Source organism: Barbus barbus (genome assembly GCF_936440315.1).
Source record: "Barbus barbus genome assembly, chromosome: 42".
In the NCBI taxonomy this organism is placed as follows: domain Eukaryota; kingdom Metazoa; phylum Chordata; class Actinopteri; order Cypriniformes; family Cyprinidae; genus Barbus; species Barbus barbus.
In genome coordinates, this window is record NC_136720.1 from 3,712,837 (window position 1) to 3,734,244 (window position 21,408).

At 38.4% G+C, this 21,408-nt stretch overlaps 2 protein-coding genes across 2 annotated transcripts in view; both read left to right on the plus strand.

The window, feature by feature from the left end:
• The window catches only part of LOC306861123 (uncharacterized protein), a gene marked incomplete at its 3' end in the record, with an annotated part of 730,281 nt that overhangs the window by 405,940 nt on the left and 302,933 nt on the right, over positions 1-21,408 (plus strand). The gene's annotated exons all lie outside the window — the stretch shown is intronic.
• Positions 8,124-13,006, plus strand: LOC306861641 (uncharacterized protein). Its single transcript, XM_079404036.1, has 3 exons — positions 8,124-8,246; positions 8,721-8,850; positions 11,710-13,006. Exons 2-3 carry the CDS (start codon positions 8,766-8,768, stop codon positions 12,888-12,890), a joined length of 1,266 nt encoding a protein of 421 aa, XP_079260162.1. The 5' UTR covers positions 8,124-8,246; positions 8,721-8,765; the 3' UTR covers positions 12,891-13,006.

Genomic DNA, 21,408 nt, shown 5'->3' on the forward strand with positions numbered 1-21,408 from the left:
CTTTTGATTTATTAAAATTTTTTTCAGATACTGAATAGCTGGCAGGTATTCTTCTATATAACATGTAAGTAATTTGAATTTATTATTTTTCTATATGCAAATATAGTTTCACTAAGGATATACTTTGCATTTATTAGAAATTGTTATATCGTTATGGCCAATGTTTTTACAATGCCTCATTGATTTTTCATCTTCTCTCAACTTTAGAATTGCTCAATTATCCCCCCACTACGGAAGCGTATTGCATTCACTTGAGGAAAAAAAATCTACTCTGTTTTTCTGAATTAATGACTTAATTATCTCAGAATTACGAGATCATTTTTCATTAAAAAAAGTTTTTGCTCTGTTTTTCTGAATTAACGAGTTAATTATCTCAGAATTACGAGATAATTCTTCATTAAAAAAAAAGTTTTTGCTCTGTTTTTCTAAATTAACGAGTTAATTATCTCAGAATTACGAGATAATTTAATGAAAAAAAAGTTTTTGCTCTGTTTTTCTGAATTAATGACTTAATTATCTCAGAATTACGAGATAATTAAGTCATTAATTCAGAAAAACAGAGCAAAAACTTTTTTCATGAAAAATTATCTCGTAATTCTGAGATAATTAAGTCATTAATTCAGAAAAACAGAGCAAAAACTTTTTTCATTAAAAATTATCTCGTAATTCTGAGATAATTAAGTCATTTACTTTTAATGATAAACACTACAATGTACCACTGCCAGATGCATTTATCTGTGACACTCCAGCAAGAGCCTTTTTAAAATGTGTCAAAGGTCATGGTGGCTACAGTTCTTGTGAGCGTTGCACGCAGTATGGCATTTATCTTGATGGTAAATTTGTATTTCCTGACATGGATTCAAGCCTAAGAACAGACACTCAGTTTGATCAAATGTTTGATGAAGAGCACCACCACTCTAAATCACCTCTCCAGGGCCTAGCATTGGCATGGTTTCCAGTTTTCCTTTGGACTATATGCATTTAGTTTGCTTGGGCATTGTCCGTAAACTAATTGCTCTGTGGTTCAAGGGACCATTGCAGTGTCGGGTTTCGTCTTCTACTCTGTCTGCTATCTCTGATCACTTGAAACTGTGTAGACCAAGCTTACCTCGGAGCTTCTCCAGAAAGCCACGTTCTTTGACTGAGTTCAGCCAATGGAAGGCTACAGAATTCAGGCAATTGTTATTATAAACAGGGCCTGTTGTGCTTTTTCAAAGATTACCACGTCAACAGTACAAAAACTTTCTTGTGTTGTCATCTGCTATGAGAATACTTTTGTCTCTTATGTGTAGAGAATTCTATGGGTATGCCCAAAAATTATTAAGATGTTTTGTTACCAATTTTGAGAAGATACATGGGACAAAATTTCTGGTTAACAATACACACAGTCTTTTACATTTAGCAGATGATGCTAAAAAGTATGGCCCTCTGGATTCAGTTTCATGTTTTCCATTTGAGAATTATTTGGGACAGTTGAAAAAAATGGTGAGAAGACCACAGAATCCTGTGCAACAAGTTGTCAGGTGTGTTTATGAAAGGCAATTATTTGCTCACATGTCTGAAGAAATGCCTGAAAATGTTAAACTGACACAGCCTCATGAATTTGGTCCAATGCTGACAGAATTTCCGCTGCATCAGTATGTTCAATACAAAATGTTCAAACACAAAGACACAATGATCTCAAGCTCCATTGGCACCAATTGTTTTGAACTTGAGGGAAGAGTTGGGATTGTGCGGAACATTGTGCATTCCATTGTGACTGGAGGAACACATGTGGTGTATGAACTTTTTCAGACAGGGACATGTTTTTTCAACTACCCCCTTGATTCTACATCTCTTGTAGTCCAAGAGACCGTACATGATTTATTGAACTCTGCAGGGTGTCCTCGTTCAGTGTTGTGGAGTTTGTGGATGAGGTTGACCCTGATGGCTGCAAGAAAATGGACATAATTCCATTCGAGTGGTTCAAGGGCGTAGAGAGAAAAGTATGCTGGTGGCCACCAGTCTCACTATCCAATGTAACGAAGGCTGTAAAAGAGCACACACCACCAGCCAGCAATTGGATAGCATGTAATGTGCGTGTAATGGGAAATGCAGGTAACTGATTTTCCTCTTTTATCAAATATAGTAGAATAAATACTGCTATACTTTGCTTCCGTTAATTACTTATTTGACCCTTGAACTCTTTATGTTTGTGTTCATTTCTTTACATCTTTGTTTTCCAAAGTATTGCATAAAGAGCTGATATAACTATAGGTTTTCACTCCTACAGGATTACACCAGGCTTGACACGGTTTATTAATTAAATCAGATGTGCTCTTGATAAATAGGAAAAAAAAACCTGCAACCACAATAGCACTTTGCAAATAAGATTTGAAATCTGATTTATAGATATTTGCATATATTCTGGAACAAATGTTGCATTTGTGGTACTAAACGCTAATGCGAATTTCAAAATCTGCCTCACTCCTTTTGTGTATCATTGTGTTTTACAGCCACTTATGCCGAAGCTAGGGTTAAACTCCACCAAGCTGAGTATTCATCAGACTTGACAGACACAGAAAATATCTCAATAAAAAAAGGTAGGTGTTATTTGGAGCAATGCAGGTCAAATTACATGCCCTCTAGAAATAATATGAAGGTAGTAGGTAAGGTGTGTCTTAAATGTTTGTGTTAACTTCTCTAGGCCAAGTGCAAAAATCCTCCAGAGTCAACTGAGCACCCAACTGCTATCAAGTGAGAATTCAGATTCTTCAGAGGAGCTTCCACTAAACCAACTCCTTTGGCCTGCAGTGAGAGAAGTCAGCAATTACTTCCAAAACCCCACAGCCCAACGAGGCACCAGCCCCACAGCTACAATTACCAGCCCCACAGCCCAAGGAGTTGCCAGCTCCCCAGCTATGGTTATCAGCCCGACGGCCCGAGGAGTGTCCAACCCCACGGCCCGAGGAGTGTCCAACCCCACAGCCCAAGGAGTTGCCAGCTCCCCAGCTACGGTTATCAGCCCGACGGCCCGAGGAGTGTCCAACCCCACGGCCCGAGAAGTTGCCAGCTCCCCAGCTACGGTTATCAGCCCGACGGCCCGAGGAGTGTCCAACCCCACGGCCCGAGAAGTTGCCAGCCCCAAAGCCCGAGGAGTTGCCAGCCCCACAGCCCGAGGAGTTGCCAGCTCCCCAGCTATGGTTACCAGCCCGACGGCCCGAGGAGTGTCCAACCCCACGGCCCGAGAAGTTGCCAGCCCCACAGCCCGAGGAGTTGCCAGCTCCCCAGCTATGGTTACCAGCCCGACGGCCCGAGGAGTTGCCAGCCCCAAAGCCCGAGGAGTTGCCAGCCCCAAAGCCCGAGGAGTTGCCAGCCCCACAGCCCAAGGAGTTGCCAGCTCCCCAGCTATGGTTACCAGCTCGACGGCCCGAGGAGTTGCCAGCCCCAAAGCCCGAGGAGTTGCCAGCTCCCCAGCTATGGTTACCAGCCCGACGGCCCGAGGAGTGTCCAACCCCACGGCCTGAGGAGTTGCCAGCCCCAAAGCCTGAGGAGTTGCCAGCCCCAAAGCCCGAGGAGTGTCCAGCCCCAAAGCCCGAGGAGTGTCCAGCCCCAAAGCCCGAGGAGTTGCCAGCCCCACAGCCCGAGGAGTTGCCAGCTCCCTAGCTATGGTTACCAGCCCGACGGCCCGAGGAGTGTCCAACCCCACGGCCTGAGGAGTTGCCAGCCCCAAAGCCTGAGGAGTTGCCAGCCCCAAAGCCCGAGGAGTGTCCAGCCCCAAAGCCCGAGGAGTTGCCAGCCCCACAGCCAGAGGAGTTGCCAACCCAACTTGTGAAACTATGTTCACTAAAATTCTAACAGTTTTAGAAGAAGTGAAGGAGACACAACGTGTTCATGGAAAGATGTTGAATGCCCTGCTGAGAAAGCAAGACGGATCGATGGTAGAGGTTCCTGAAGGAGTGGTCTTACCTCTGAAAACCCAGGCTGACCTTGAGGCTCTTGATCAGAAGCTGGGGGATCGTAGTGTCATGTCTGCTGTTGTAAGTTTACATTACATGTTGTAAGGCCTACAATTTTATTTTAATTGATAAATTGTTGTGGTTTCTTTTTCTTTTTTTATTGCTATACCTTTTTAAGTCTAAAATAAAGTTTGAATACCAGTAAGTATTTGTACATAGACTGCAAAGTACCATTTGATATAAAAATATCTATTGCAATTAATTTTCCTTATACTTTCAGGAATTGATTTTATTAATCTTAGCTTATTGTTTTTGCAGTTTATGTAAACTTTTGTTTTCTATCTTTGGCTCTCATCCTTAGGTTGCCATGGTGCCAGATGTGGGCGGCACAAGTATAGATGACGCAATGAGAAGAATGATGAAATACATCTTTTCAAATGAGCTGGCATTGTAATACAATTTGTTTGGCCGTCATGGGAATTTTTTTTTTTAAAGATTTGCGTATTTTCAACGTTGTGTATGGTAAGTAAATTAATTAAGTAAAAACATAAGTTGTTAATAATGATCTTAAATTTGATGGTAACACTTTACAATAAGTTAACAGTGTTCAGTGAAGAACATAACATTACAGTCCATAAGCCATTTCTGTGTGAGGGTCCAGATCTTTAGTTCGTCCATCTTGTTCATCAGAGACCGTACATTGGCAAGGAAGATGCTGGGCAGAGCTGGTCGATGTGGGTTTAGCCTTAGCTTAGCACGCAGCCCTCCACGCTTTCCCCGTCTTTGTTTACGGTCTCGACGGAAGGAACTTCCGGTGATATCAGTAGCTCCGGCGGGAGTTCGCTGAAGTCGAAAGGATGATCTAAAACTATGTTGGAACACTGTTTGTTGATGTCCAAAAGTGACTGTTTAGTATAGCTGTAGTTCGCATAACTGAATCGCGCGAAAACACGAGTGAAATAACCAGGTAAATTAACACTATTTTCCTAAATCTGGTAAGACGCTGAGCCTCGCGATGTGTTCGCGCCGCCATCTTGGTCATCAAGATGGCATTTTAGAACAGCTTCTGTGAAGCCATGGTACGTGAAGTTTTCAATAAGTGCCCGATAAATATCCTCTGCTTTTGTAGTTCCATTAAATCTAAAAAAATGGTAGTGACTCTTCATTTCCATCTAAGCTTGCTCTCTCTCATATACAGTGGTCTGAAAAAGTGTTGGCCCCCTTCCTGATTTTTTTTTTTTTTTTTGCATGTTTGTCACACTTTAATGTTTCAGAGATAACACAAGTAAACACAACATGCAGTTTTTCAATGAAAATCCAAACCCACATGGCCCTGTGTGAAAAAGTGCTTGCCCCCTAAACCTAATAACTGGTTGAGCCACCCTTAGCAGCAACAACTGCAATCAAGCGTTTGCGATAACTTGCAGTGAGTCTGTTACAGCGCTGTGGATGAATTTTGGCCACTCATCTTGGCAGAATTGTTGTAATTCAGCCACATTGGAGGGTTTTTGAGCATGAACCGCCTTTTTAAGGTCATGCCACAGCATCTCAATAGGATTCAGGTCAGGACTTTGACTAGGCCACTCCAAAGTCCTCATTTTGTTTTTCTTCAGCCATTCAGAGGTGGATTTGCTGGTGTGTTTTGGATCTTTGTCCTGCTGCAGAACCCAAGTTCGCTTCACCTTGAGGTCACGAACAGATGATCTCAAGCACTTTTTCACACAGGGCCATGTGGGTTTGGATTTTGACTAATTTTTGAATAAGAATTGTGAGAGAGTGTAAAGTTCTTCCCATGTCTATTTCATTTAGGACCTGCAGGTCAATGTCAGTTGGCAGATCAGTGAAAGGTCTTCCTGGTTTGACAATTTTGTAAACCGTGCGGAAGTCACTGGAAGTCACTCTGGCCAGGAGATAATTGTTTATTTATTGTTATAAATGTATTTATTTCTATTTTATATTGTTGCAATTGCTAACAATAATAGTATTATGTAGTAAGGTATTTTATAATATGTTTAGTTATTTTCTTTTAGTTTTAGTTTTATTGTATTTAAGTCGAGGTCTTCACTGGGGATATGTCCCCGGGGCTCATCCAGGTGTCCCGGCCTACGCCGACGATCAGGGAGACATCATCTCCTGGCGCCGATCCACCATCTGATCCGGACACGGACTGAGAAACAGAATAAGAAAAAGAAACAGACAAATATTAGCGTAGATGCCATTCTTACAATACTGAGTTCTGATTGGTCAATCGCCGTAGTTTATAATTCTTAAATTAGTAGATAATTGTAATATTTCATTTGCATGATAAGTTTTACATTACACACAACATTGTTAATCTAAAGGGGATGGTAAGGGGGGTTTTAAGACTCACATGAGAAGAAGAAATGAAAAGGGAACAATAAGCAGTCTGATTTCGTGTTTACCTGCACAAAACCACTGATTCAAACTAATTAAAGAACCAATTCTTGCTCAGGTCAATCAAACCTTGTCTTATAAGCTGCTTTCTGATCCACTTATCACATTTCTCCTCCTCCTCGAAGATGGATCCAGCACTCCTGTCTGACTCTCCAGCCTCTTTTAGACCCAGGATGGAGGCCTCTGGCTCTTCTGGAAGGGAAGTCCTGAGAGCAGCCTTCAGAATCTTTTTTGTGTTTACAAGCCCTCTTTCTGAGCCGTATTGGCTTCTGATGTGATGGTTAATCATCTTGTTGCAGTTCACGCTTCCAGATTGGATTGCCAGGAGCTTCTTTTCACAGTGTGTGTCACAAGCAAGTGCTGCTCAACTGAGTAGACGTATGGAGACAAATTGGGCAAATCTCTAAAGCATCATTCTGGAAGTTCTAGTCTATTAAAATTACTAGAGAACATGAAATGTTTACTTACAGCATATATATTGGGCATTTCATAACAGGTTCATATGTTTGGTGGTGGCATGTCATTTAATTGGACAAGAGTAAAAATAATTAAAATAAATACACTGATTAAACAATCCATTAATGTTGCACTTTGAAAGGGGCACTGACTCTAGACTTATTAAGTGGGACATGGAGTTTCATGGACAACTATACAACGACACAATATCACTGTAACATTAAACAAGCCTTACCAAAATATGAACCTAAAACCACTAAACATGCGCCCACATTTACATGTTGATGGCTGCTTCTGTTAATAAAATATCAGAACTACAGTTTGTTACATAGACCTTTTTTTTTAAATAAAAAACAAAAAAGTGTATTTTGACATAATTAAAGCAAACTCTATAAAATACAAGTAAAAGACATCATAAAAAAAATTAAATAAAAACTTCTTAAGCCAAAAAAACTGAACGTTATAACACAATTACATGATTTATGTATAAAGAATTTTGCTAATAATATAATATTATTAATCAAGTCATGCAAAACAGAGCACTCTTTGGTTATTCCGTACATTACATCTTGTAAGGTTAGAGTGAAACTATCAGCAACCACACGCTTCTCTACCATCCTGTCCTGCAATGCTTTCCAAAAAGACTGAGACAAACTACATGTAAAAATATCTTCAAATAAATGTTTGCATAGATAAGGCACATTTTCAAAATTAAATTTTGAGTGCAGAAATTTATTGGAGGGATATATATCATTTAATATTTTAAACTGTATTTATTTTACCTTGGGAAGAATATGAAATTTTAGATAGGATGTTCTGAAATATGTAACAATGTTTTTGTCAAATGTATGATCTAACTTATTTCTTAATATTTGATAAGGGTAGTGTGACTGGATGATATATTGTCTTATATGTTTGTTAGTGCAGAGTTTATTTTCTATTTCAATATCACCAATATATAATAAAGGGAGGACAGCAATATTTTTGGAGTAGGAAAGGGAATATCTCATTAACATTTTTATAACCGAAGGTATTGCATTAATAACAGTGAAGAATTGCTTTGGATGACAGGCAAATCCATGTTTTAAAGTGAATGAATTGTAGTCTAACATATTACCACTCATCCATTAGATCCCAAACTGACCAAATATTTTTAGGACTTTTATTTTGGTCTGGTGGCATGACGTCATAAGACTGCGCCGCGCGCGTGTGAGCAAAACACTTTAGATGTGATGCTGTTGTATACAGCTTTGTGTTTTTAAGCATATAATACGTTTAAATCATTGTACCGCTATGGCAATTTAGTATTTAATTGTTTAATGCTAAAAGTAGTTTGTAATGAATTAATAAATAGCTTATTGTGAAACCGAACTACTTTATCTAATATTAATGAGCGTTATTTATGTGGCTATTTCTCTCCTTATATCATGAATGCAGGTAAGTAGTGATGGAGAAACGAAGCTTCAATTGAATCAGTGCTTCCCAAAATGATTTAATCTCGGTGTAACGTTAACATTTAAAACAATTAGCTACCTGTAATTTCTCGTGAGGCGTTAATTACTAGTTTTTCTTACTCCGTGTGGATTGAAGCATCACCTGCTGCCACCTTTTACAAACCTTTTGTACTTTAAAGCTGCGATTTGTTGTATTTATTTATTATTATGATGATGATTATGGATTTTTGTTCAAGACTGGTCATAACTAAAATAGATAGATAGATGGGTCTGACTTGAATCTGAAAAGTAAAACTGATTAACTGCTTGCTGGTCAAACTTGTTCTATACATAGTGATTGTTTATGCAGCTGTCCCATTAAGAACACTATCGCTCTTGCCAGTGCGCTAAATCATAAACTAGGGAGCTGATTTAGACACACTGAGGTTTAGTTTGTATTTTTTCCCCCCAAACACAGATAAATTCCTGGTGATGCAAGTGACATCCCGGTGACGTATTAAAGATGGCGTTCATTAAGGAGGAGAGCGAAGACATTAAAATTGAAGAGGCATTCAAAGTGAAACAAGAAGATCCTGAAGAACAAATAGGTTGGTTTCCATTCTCAAAGCTTCAGGCTTCTTATGTGAACAGGCATCACATAACCAGCCAAATACTCATTATTACATGCCATGTGTCAACCGATGATGGATTTGGAAAAAATGACTTGTATAAACTAATATAATATAAACTGATTAATTGCCAAATATTTTTAAAATCAATAATATGAACAGACTTTCCATGTAATGTAAAATTGTGCTAAACTTTATTGGAAAATTAAAAATAATAGATTCACCAGGAGTATATTTTATAACTATTAAAATAAAATGCATTAAGCTTAATCACTACTGATACTTTTATGCCTGCTATCACGGATAAGGTTTAAGCCTAGTCCCAGACTAAAATGCATATTTGTGATATCTTATGGATAGCAGTCATGCTACTGCTTTCAATCTTGTGTGGGGCAGTCGTGGCCTAATGGTTAGAGAGTTGGGCTCGTAATCCAAATGTTGTGGATTCGAGTATCAGGTCCGACAGGAGTTGTAGTTTGGGGGGGGGTGAATGTACAGCGCTCTCAATACCACGACTGAGGTACCACCGAACCCTCAGCTGCTCCCCGGGTGCCGCAGCGCACCGCTTTGGGTGTGTGTTCACTTTGGATGGGTTAAATGCAGAGCGCAAATTCGTATGTCACGTCACTTTCACTTTCTCAATGCAACTTGCTCTGACATACCTTAAAATATGTATTTGTATGTAGATGCACAGCAGTAATATATTTTAAGGCACACTAAAAAAGTAAATAAGATAAAATAATGTCCTAATTTAACTAAAACTAGGCTAATCCTGTCTTAATTTAAGACCTCTCTGTGAAACCAGGGGCCGTATGTATATTCTTAGACTTAAGAATAAGAGTGATTCATAAACGTTCCTAAGTGTTAAGACTAGGTCTCAGTTATATCATAACTAGTTACCTAGCTGGGGACTACTTTCAGCTTCTGTGTAATATCATTGCGCCTGCTGCACCCATGGTACAGCAGCAAAGTTCCTTGATTATTACGCCGGAACGAGAGTATAGTTCCTAGCCATATCGGCCTAGAAAATCACAACTTTTAATTTTCCGTCGGTTCAATGATCTATGCTAAGCTAAAAGTGCTACCGCCAGACCCGGAGATCGGCTGAATGGATTCAAAAACGGTAAAACTCAACTATTTAACTCTTGGGGAGTTGTAAAATCAGCCTATTTCCAAAAAAAGTGGAGTGTTCCTTTAAGAGAGCTGAAGAGGTCTACTAACCTAGTTAGGAGTAACAAGATGGCAGCAAAGAGGAGACACTTTCCAGCGAAGATATGACATTGGAGTTATATGATGATATGGAGTTGATAAAACGATACAAAACTTGATTGTCAAGATCAAAAAGTTTTTTTTTTTTTGTAACTGACAAAGAAATTTACTAACCTCTTCCACTCAAGTCAATGCTCTAACTGCAGAAATTATAGTAATAACATTTTTTTGGCTGGAAAATTGAAAAATGCAGCAATGCACCGGTGAAGCAGGGTCTTGCATATTGTAGCACTAACCCCACCAAACACAACAGTGCCAAAAGTGATGTGTGGATTTTTATTTTTTTATGACCCCACATTTCACTTAAACCATCAAAATACAAAGGGAAAAAAAAACACTGACCAGTGTTGCCAACTGCTTTCAATTGAAAGTAGCTAAAACTGGTCACTTAATGTTGCTAGATGATAATGTTGAATAAATGTGAGTTCACTGATCCATATTTATATTTATATAGATCAGTGAACTCGCCTTTATGACATCATGGGAGAGTCTCGGAATGTAGATAAGGTTTGTCCAAGAAATTGATTTTGTTGCTAGACTTTTGAAAAAAGTCTCTAAAGGGGTGATGAAGTCACTAAATCTAGCGACAAAATCAGTAAATTGGCACACTGACTACAACAGAAGTTATTAATATTTCATTGGTTCTCTTGTTTTTGCATGTGTTCATAATTTCTTTGTATGACAGCATGGCCAAAAATTATGACCGCAAAATTTGTCTTGTTTCATTGCATTATTATCACAAATAAAACAACTGACTCTTAAGCAACTATGCAATATGCTGACAAAATCTTGCACATTTCTTTTGTCTTTTTTAATTAAGGGTGAAGATGTCAAATTTCCTAGGCCGGACATCACTTTTGGCCACTACTATATGGCAGTTTATTGACTTTCCAACTTGCCGTCAAACCATATTGTAAAAACAAGCCAGTTTTATGAGGATTGTGGGCTTTCCTCGAGTTGTTGGCGCCATTGATGGAACTCATGTTCAGATGATTGCTCCAACTGTAAACGAGGAAGACATACCAATAGAAAACGAAGCATCAGTAATAATTTTGCACAATGCAAAGCATTTAAATAATAATATTTCAGTGAATTATTCGTAAATTAAATGATTTTGTTACATTAAATGATTGGTTTTGTGCTGCTGTGACTTTACATGAGCAGGCTCACTATTGGCTGATTCAGAGGTCGAGGTCAGACATTTTGAGACATCATTGTAGTCCTTAGTCCACAACACTTAAGAATCAGCCTTAGACTTAACTGAAAGTTGCTTTTAGCTTCTTTATAAAAGTCTCCTACTCTTAGAAAAGACCTACTTTTTACTAAGAATTGTTTGACGCTTAAGTCTAATCTTAAGAGCATTTCTGAGAAGTTTTATATGCACGGCCCCAGGTCTTTATATTATTTTGTCATTTATAAAAACAAAGTAATAGAGGTCAGATACATAGGACCTTAAACCATGCTAATGCTTGCTAACCAGCTCTTCTGGGTCAAACTGCAAATAAAACTTTTTCTTTCTTTCTAGATTTAACTGGGGTTAATTTGTATTTGTCTTTTTTTTTATCTAAGGTCTGATTTCACTAAAAGAGGAAGGTCCAGAACTCAATGGAATGGAAGAGAAAGATGAGAAACATCATGATTTCACAATTGAAGAAAAATATTTCAGTTGCTCACAGACTGAGAAGACTTCAGCACAAAAAACCGCTGAAAAGACAGGAACTAGAAGTTATTTCACCTGCAAAGAGTGTGGAAAGAGTTTCAGTCAACCTAGAAACCTTGAAGTCCACATGAGACTTCACACTGGAGAGAAACCTTTCAGCTGCCCACAGTGTGGAAAAAAATTTACTCAAAAAGGAAGCCTTAAAGTCCACATGAGAATTCACACCGGAGAGAAGCCTTACACATGCCAGCAGTGTGGAAAGAGTTTTACACACAGAGGAACCCTTAATGCTCATATGAGAACTCATCCTGGAAAAAACCCTTTCAATTGCACAGTCTGTGGAAAGAGCTTTTCACGAAAAGAGAGCCTTAAAACTCACATGAGAATTCACACTGGAGAGAGGCCGTTTGTATGTGGTCAGTGTGGAAAGAGTTTCAGATGTAAAATAAGCCTTAATTATCACATGAGGATTCACTCAAGAGAGAACAATTTTAAATGTCATCAGTGTGGAATGAGTTTCACCGATAAAAATCACCTTAAGAATCACGTAACAACTCACGCCGGAGAGAAGCATTTCATGTGCCATCACTGTGGAAAGAATTGCTCAAACAAAACAAGCCTTGAGGTTCACACAAGGGTTCATACTGGAGAGAGGCCTTTCACCTGCCCTCAGTGTGGGAAGAGTTTCACGGTTAAAGGAAACCTTCAGACTCACATAAGGGTTCACACTGGAGAGAAACCCTTCACGTGTCATCAGTGTGAAAAGAGATTCACATATCAAAAGGACCTGAAACGTCATTTGCAAACTCATTCTGGGAAGAAACTACAGAGTTCTGAGTGTGAAAAGAGGTTAAAAAAATTTAGCAATTTAAAAAATTACCTGCACATTCACTTTGGAGGAAGGCAATTTAAGTGCGATCTGTGTAATAAGAACTTTCTTTTGCCATCACACTTAAAGATACACATGAAAAGTCATGCATTTGTGAGACCCTATTTTTGTTCGTTGTGTGGAAAGGGTTTTAAATGGCTCGGCAGTTTGAAATGGCACCAGAAAATATGCATCTGTGCAAAATTAATTTTGATTGTATAGAGGCATTGTTTACAATTTTCATTCGCTTAAATACCTCAGAAGCAAAATACTAGAAAAACTCCCATTTTGCTGCAAAATGCCACCATGTAAATTAAAATTTTTAATAAAAGGCGAGACACTTGAAAATTTGTCGTCCAGGAATTAGAATTACTCTTAGTAGTAAGGGAAAAGATTATGAAAATCCTATTAGTCTGAAAAGTGACTGTGCTTTTTAATATTATTAAATACTTTCAGAAACCATTTGACAATGTTAACGTTCATATACCCCTTAACTGTCACCGTCCCGTATACAGGACGCCTAACTGTACTTCAATATATTACCATTAAATCCTAATCTAATCATGACAAACTATATATCGTTGGAAAGGTCTAAGACTCCTAAATATATATTTTACCACCGTTTGTTGTAAAAAAAATTATGTAGGAGCAGTAATGGATTAATTCGTGACAAGAGCGCACCTCAAAAAATATACACCATAACACACAAATTCTATTTGTTTCGTTTTTTTTCCTATCGCATGTTTTAATAATCATCATCTATTATAATTTGAAAGCTTAAAATCTCAAAATTCATCCTGTGAAAACCGTTTTGAAATCGGATATTGTGTTACCATAGAAATGTTACTTTAAAATCTTTTAGTGGTGTACCAAATGTATTACGATCTTATAGAATCAAGTTTTTATAATCTTGACAAAATGCATATCATCGGAAAGGTCTGAGTCTCAAGATTCCATATTTGATGGTTATTTTGTGATCGGAGTAATAGGGAGAGAGAAATTTATACATTTGTGACAGAAAAGTGCATATAAAAAAATTCAGTGGGGTTTGAATGGCACCCGGTGGCAAAATTTCATAGTAACCGCAATTTTTTTTTATATGAACTTCAAATTTGGAACTTATTTAGACATATGGCTTTAATTTTATTGCAAATTTGGATTAAAAAATATTTTGTAAAATATTATTATATATAAAATAATAATAATAGTACCGTACATTTTATTTACAGTAAATTTAAACTTTTATAACTTTTACTTTAATTTTTTAAAAATGATTTCACTTCTGCAATAATCTGCTGATTGTCTTCTTTAAAAAGAGACCAACCTTAGGTCTGTTATAATTCATGAATGCTTTTGAATAATTTAACTTTAAATAGTGCACTTTCAAGTCTGTTTTCAAAAAGGGGGGGTGACTTTTAAGGTTATACACCTTTTGCAACGCGGAAGTAAGCTATTTTTCTTTGAATTTGTGAGACTTCTGATTCATTAGCCGCTAAAGGTAAATAACTAGAAAAATTTAAAAGTGCAGAAAAAATATTTGTGCTACCAATCCATGTGTTTCTGATTGCAATAATAATATAAGTTATAACAAATACCAGTTTGCAATGTCAAGCAGCATAACGGACTGTTTCTCTACAGTGAAAATAACTGTAAGCGAATGACACCGGAAGCCTTGCACGTTCAATTTACAATGGCCTTGCCCGTTCTTACGTTAAAAATAAGGTGGATATATAAGTTATATGAGAATGACACTCCCTTTTTGTTTTCTTTTTTGCCCAAAAGGACAATTGGAAATCAAATTATTCAAATAATATGCACACCAAACCACACATTAAAAGTGGTATCCAGGTGCAGCAAGTGTTGCATTTAGGAATTGTCTTAGGACAATATTAGGAATCTAGCAGCTCTATCTTCTTCAATACATACAATTTAATATTTTTGTGACCCAAATAAGTGTGCGAGAAGACCGAGTACATTTTCAACTGGTAGCATCATCCTAGATTTGTTTCTCAGATCTGCTGTCTCCATGAAGGAGCTTCCTTAGGCGATCCTCATCCGAGAATGTCTGCTTTCCCAGACTGTGCAATGTGTGATAACCCTGGAATGCCTCATAAATATGAAAAGTTTAACAAGGTTAACACATTCTTTGGGGCCCCAGTTATATGCCAGTTACAACTGGTAAATCGAAAGAACCACCACGAAGCTCAGCTTCGCTTCCATAGGCAGACTCAACATCATCCTGGATGAGGTCAATGAGTGTAGTGTCGTCTGCAAACTTCAGGAGCTTGAAAGAGGGGCAGTTTCCAGTGCAGTCATTCGTGTAGAGGGAGAAGAGTAGTGGGGAGAGAACACATCCCTGGGGGGCACCAGTGCTGATTGAACGAACAGGTGTTGGAAATGAATTTTCCCAGCCTCACTAGCTGCTGTCTGTTTGTCAGCAAGTTGATGATCCACTAACAGATGGAGGTGGGTACAGAAAGCTGAGTTAGTTTGGTCAGGACAGGAGGATATCTAAGGTGATGGTGTTGAAGGCCGTCCAAAAACAGGATCCCTGGTCTGCCCAGATTTTGCAGGATGTAGTGCAATCACATGTTGATTGCATCATCCATGCACCTGTTTGCCTGATAAGCAAACTGAAGAGGATCTAGTAAGGGTCCAGTGATGTATTTCAAGTGGGCCAACACTTGTTTTTCAGATGACTTCATGACCACAGATGTTAAGGAAACTGGTCTTTAGTCATTTAGTCCTGTGATTTTTTTTTTATTTCTTTGGTACAGGGATGATGGTGGAACATTTGAAGCAGGCAGCTCCAGTGATCTGTTGAAAATCAGTGTGAAGATGGATGACATCTGGTTAGCACTAGCTTTTAGATAGGCTGGAGAGACACTGACTACGTTTACATGGACATCAGAAATCTAAATATTTACTTTATTCCGAATAAGATAATATTATGATTAAGGTGTTTACATGTTGCTTTTAGAATAATCCTTTCATGTTCCTGTTTTACATGTTATAATAAATAGATTGATTAATGGAATGCGTCATTACTCAATCTGACGTCCCCTCCAGAATTTCACATATAAACATAGTTTGTCTTCGTGATGATGCCATATACAGTTTTGGGCGTTTTAATTTTATGAAAGCTTCAAGTGCAGTTAATTATTTGTATGTGTATACAGACAACGGCGGCGTGAAGCTCTTTTATTTGCAGTCAAACAGTTGACCACTGCCGTGTGTATATCCTGTCGCAAAATGCGGCAAAGTCCTACGCGACGGCAATAGTTTGATTAAGGTGTGTACTGTGTACATGTCTGTACTGCACTTCAATAATGCGATTAAAATAGGAATACTCCACATGTCTTAATCTGGCTTAAGTCATAATCAAAGTAAACAAATCAAATTAAGGTAATCAAAAATCTGTTTACATGGTAGATTCTTAATCAGAGTATTGTCTTAATCGAATTAAAATCGAGAATTGATGTCCATGTAAACGTAGTCACTTTCTGGGCCTTTGGCTTTCCTTATCTTATGTTTTATGAAGACTCTGCATACATCATCCTCAGATTTTAGGTGCAGGTTGAAAAGTAGTATGAGAGAGGAAGAGGTTATGGGTGTTAAAGGGGTCATCGGATGCAAAATTCACTTTTACATGTTGTTTGAACTAAAATGTGTCTTGGCAATGTGTGTACACAACCACCCTATAATGATAAAATTCCACCGTGTAATTTTTTTTTTATTCCCATAAATCAACAACTTTCTCAAATCAAGCCATTCACAGATTCTTGGCAGAGTGACATAGTTCTGCACAGGCCCCTCCCACGATTGTTGATTGACACTGGTGTTTTATCACAGACCCACCCTGAGTGTCCTGTAAACAGTCCGCCATTGTTTGCCGCTGAAGCAGGTGTAGAGAAGAATGTCTCCTAAGCGACTGAGGTGTTCTGTTGTTGAATGTAATAATGAACATAGCAGTCGTAATTTACTCCCGACATCTGAAGCCCAGTGCACACTAAGCCGACGGTCGGCCGTCAGGCAGTTTTTGTTCATCGGCCGACTAAAGTTTTCTCAGTGTGTTCTGTGACGTTGGCTGAAGTTGTCCTTGTCTGCTTTTTTTCCGCCCGATTCGGCGTGTTGAATCTGCATCGGAGTTCGTCAGTCAGGCGGGCTGTGCGCTGATTTGCAGCAAAAGGGAGAAATAGAAAAAAAAAATTATGGAGGAGGAAATGGTCATTGTGATATTGTGGTCTATAACTCCTCCCTGAACTTCTCACTGCCCTGTATATTACTCTCATTGGCTGCAGGTCATCGCCAATATGTTTTTCAGTCAGAACTCATTTCTGACAGCAGGATTTTGCTTTATACCAATCATGTTTCCCCCCCAACTGTAACTCATTCATGAGCGTTTTTTGTGTTTTGCCCATATGTCAGGTAAAATGCAGAAATGTCTAGCAGAGGAGGTGACAGGAAGTGGTTCTGGGATTATGTCCTGACGATAGTACCAGACCCTTTCTCCTGGAAATCTGATGCTCGGTACATAGAAGCGGTTCTCCCCAGCACAATTCATGGTGTCGACTTCATACTGCCCTTCAGCAATCTGTTTTAAGAAACATTTTTATAGTCTCCACAAATTTTGGCTGACAGCATGTACTATAATATAACTGGAGAAATATTCACATATTAACAGAAATCTTGAAATTAAATTCACCTGTGTGACTGTACCAGGGAACAAGTCACCATCGTATTCAACCAGGACCCACTGTCCAACCTCTATGGTGGCCTCTGTTCTGTCAGGGTCCTCATCTCTTCCCTCAGAGAACATGTTGCACTTTGCAGAAAAGCACTGGCAATTTTTTCCACAAAAGCATGACGCCTACCGTGTGTTTATGACTCCCGGTTTTGTGGATGTCAGCTGTTAGGGTGGAATTCAAAAAGACAAAGATGAATTGGAGTATCACACATTGACTCAGTTACAGACATTCTTTTGTGAGATTATTTCAGATACTCTGCTTTCCATGTTAATTCCATGGAGAATTAAACTTATTTAACTTCTGTAACTACATACTTCTTAACTACATTTACTAATTTAACTACATTTCCTCATATTTACTCATATAATTAATATAAATGTTGACTCACTTGGTGTATTTTCATTGTCCCAGGAACTGTTTTCAGGTTGGGGGGAACCAATTCGCAGCTGGCCTTTATTTTATCCTCTGATACTTTGTACAGAGTCACTGATGAATTATTCTTCAGCTGCTCATACAGAGAGTCTGCATCAAGAATACTGGTCCCAAAAGAAACCATTCTGTCTGCAAGATTCTTCAAGGCCCCACCTACTCCATCCGGTGCACCTTTGCCATGTGATGCCTCAGTATAGTTCCAGGTCACCCATTGAAATCCATGCATAAAGGGCACAGTGGAGGCTAGATAGAAAGATGTTTTGTTTCTATAATGGGAAGTTGGGCCATCTGAAATTAAATGTATGTTGTGGGCTTCAGGATACTTTCCTCGTATGTATCTCAGCACTGGGTCAAGATGAGCCCAGGTTGCCACTGCATCGTGCTCTAGGCAGTCTGAGAGGGATGCAAAGGCTTCCACTCTGCCCCTACTGAGCTAGAGTACCCCGGTGTGGAGGGTTACCTGATCATTCCCAGTTCCAAAATGGGTGTCCTTGATTTCTTTGGCATATTTGCAGCTGTAATTTTCGCTGTAATCCACATGCACAACAACAGCATCATCTGTCAGGGTATCTTTCATTGCTTTCAATGACAAATATTGGTGCTTGACATTAAACATGTGAATGGCAAAACCTGGAAGGTGTTCTGTTGTTAGGGCCAGCAACTGCTCAATGGATGAGGTACGCTTTTCGAGGACAGTTTTCTTTGTCTGTCTTTCCTCTGTAGATCCATCCTTGAGGGTCTTTGTTACAGTGACAGACCTTGTGATCCACTCTTGCCAGATGACAGTGTTCCCCTGAGTGAGAGGATCTAAGGATGTGGGAAAGGTCTTTTCAATGCATTTTTGACATCTGCCATACATGCAGGACATGTTGTCAGTGGCACACACACTGGACTGCACAAGGTCCTCTGGGCTTGATGTTTCAATGATACCCAGTTGTTGCATTCTTTTTATTTTAAAGTCAATGTTCTCGTGCATTTTACATGCACTCGTCTCTCTGTCTTTAACTTTAGGCCTAATAATCCAAAATGGCCTCAATCTAAAAAACTGAGCTTTGGACACGGTCTGCTCGGGATGTTCAGCAAGGAAGCGTTGATGGAGTTTTGCCATGGTGTCTGTGAGTGCTCTTTTTCTATAAATTTGTCCCATGCGACGAATCTCTCCAGCCTTGCCATTTATGACAGTTGAGACATCATCCCAATGTAGGAACATTCTCACAACCTTGCCGAGTTGTTTCCGCTTGCTATTGATCGGCAGTCCCTTTTTAGCCTCACTGATCCTGACCCTCTGTGAAACATTTGCTGGTAGCCTTGGCATTGCACTTTTTGTTCTATTAGCCGCTAGCCTTCTAATTTTTCTGTTTAGTGTCAGCAGTTGTTTTGTCTTTGCCCCAAGTTTTTCTTCAACATTCCTTAGCTTTGCTCTTAATTTGGCCACAGTCTTTGATGCTCGCTTTCTTTTTTCAATGACTGGCCATGTTCTCTGGGGGGTGGATGCCTCAATTGGCCCTGTCAGGTCTAAACTGTCTTCTGCTGGTGTTCTGTTCAGACTTTCATTATTTGCATCTAGTTCCTGTCTGTTATTTTCTTCATTTTCTGCCTCACTTAGTGAAGATGCTGGGGTTAGATCTAGAAGTGCTTGCTCTTGCTTTTTTTATCTATAATATTTTGCTGAATTTTTCCTCCAATTTTTGTTTTTTCTCTCATGCTGTCTACTTGTGAGGTCCTGAGTAGTCTTAATTTGACCATTTTCCTTACGTTTATGATACCTGGAAAATGACAAATGAATAAAAGGTGAGATGCAGTAAGCACTGACATAAATGCAAACTTTGGACTATAATCAAAATTTCACACAATTGTTCATTTAAGAATGGTAGGTGTGTGTGTGTGTGCATTTGTGTGTGCATGCGTGTGTGAGTGTAAGCTTGCGCACACACATGGGCATGCATGTTTGTGTGTGATGTGTGTGAAAGAGAGTGTGTGTGTATGTACAATATAGTGTATACTGTACAAAATGTCAGCCTTTACGTTTGCATATCAGCATGCTTTCATTGCATAGATATTTTACATATATATATACTAGGGGTGGAACGTTACACAGAAGTCACGTTTCGGTTCATACCTCGGTTCAGACATCACGGTTCGGTGCGAGTTCGGTAAAATGAAGGGAAAAGCAAAACAAAAATGCTAAAGGCTTGTGCATGTCTCAGGCTGTACCACCAAAGGAAACTAAATGACTTAAGCCTTGTATTTTTTTTAATAAGTTTTATTAATAAAGTAAAGGCATAGAACCAGTTTATTTGTAGTGCACTGACAAAAAATGTATGTAATTAGTTAATTAATTAAATTAATAAAAAGACAAAAAGACCTTGAGATATGTTTGGTAATTGTGGCTGAATGAATTGAAAATTAATTTGCTACATTTCAGATTAATATATTTGTTTTCCTTATTTTTAATTAACAGTAACTTAAACACTTTGCAGTTTGAATGACTGTATAAACAAAATGGAGTATGTTTTTGTTTCCACTGTTCGATTGCGCCCACGCCTCCCACACACGCGCGCGCGCAAATATAAACCCTTTGCGACTTTTCGATCGCGCCCGCGAATTTTTCACAGTAAAACTATTAAATATGAATAGTTTTAGTTATATAAACTATATAACTAATTATATAAAATATATATTAATAGTTTTACTATGAATTTTTCACAGTAAAACTATTAAATATTAAATAATATTACATTTATAGTAGGTGGCCTATACTGCATTCATAATGCTTTTTGTCGGCACACTTCATAAAAATGAAAAATTACTAACTCCTGCTGGGGGGTGGGGTTGTAATAGCTATTTTGTTTATCTGTTCAAGAAGTGTTAAGGCAAATATCAAGTTATATTGAAATGAGAAAGTTATAGTGCACGTCCCTCCTTCATAAGTCTGTTTGGTAACACTTTATAATAACTGTACACTATTAATCATTAGTTAAGCATTAGTAAACAGTTAATTCATCATTTATAAAGCATTAATAAGCAGTTTATAAATACAGTTAGTGTGTAGTTATTATAAAGTGTTACCGTCTGTGTCTCATTACCGAAACATTGAGTATCTCCACCGCAACAGGCCTCCAACTGTTGCGGTGTATGATAATGGTGTTGCGGAGGATGAGTGTCCTTAAACATTCTTGCTAACTGTGGAGGCTAAATGAGGGTTAGCTAAACTTTCCCTCTCTTTTTATATTTAGACCATAATGGGGTTTATAGTAATCAAAAAATTAAAACGGAAACATTTTTTAAAACTTCACAAACTCATGTTTCGGTAATGAGAACTAAAAAGTCGTGTATGTATTATGACAAACAAAATTTGTATTTTTATCTGGAGAGAAAAAATAACAACTGCTTACCTGGTAGCCATCTTGAGTGTCACAGTCAATTATGTCCCTTCCAACAAAATTCCTTGAAAATGTTAGTTCCTAGATGACTTTTGGTTGAAAATTGTTGCGGAGGATGAGAAAATTTGTCTTGGACACATTTATACTCATTATTGTCACTACATTTACCAATGATCA

What these genes read in the sequence shown, in the direction of transcription:
- LOC306861641 (XM_079404036.1), top strand. Translation starts at nt 8,766, where the DNA reads ATGGCGTTCATTAAGGAGGAGAGCGAAGACATTAAAATTGAAGAGGCA. An exon ending in AGATCCTGAAGAACAAATAG is followed by an intron (nt 8,851 to 11,709) that starts GTTGGTTTCCAT and finishes TTTTTATCTAAG; the next exon opens with GTCTGATTTCACTAAAAGAG.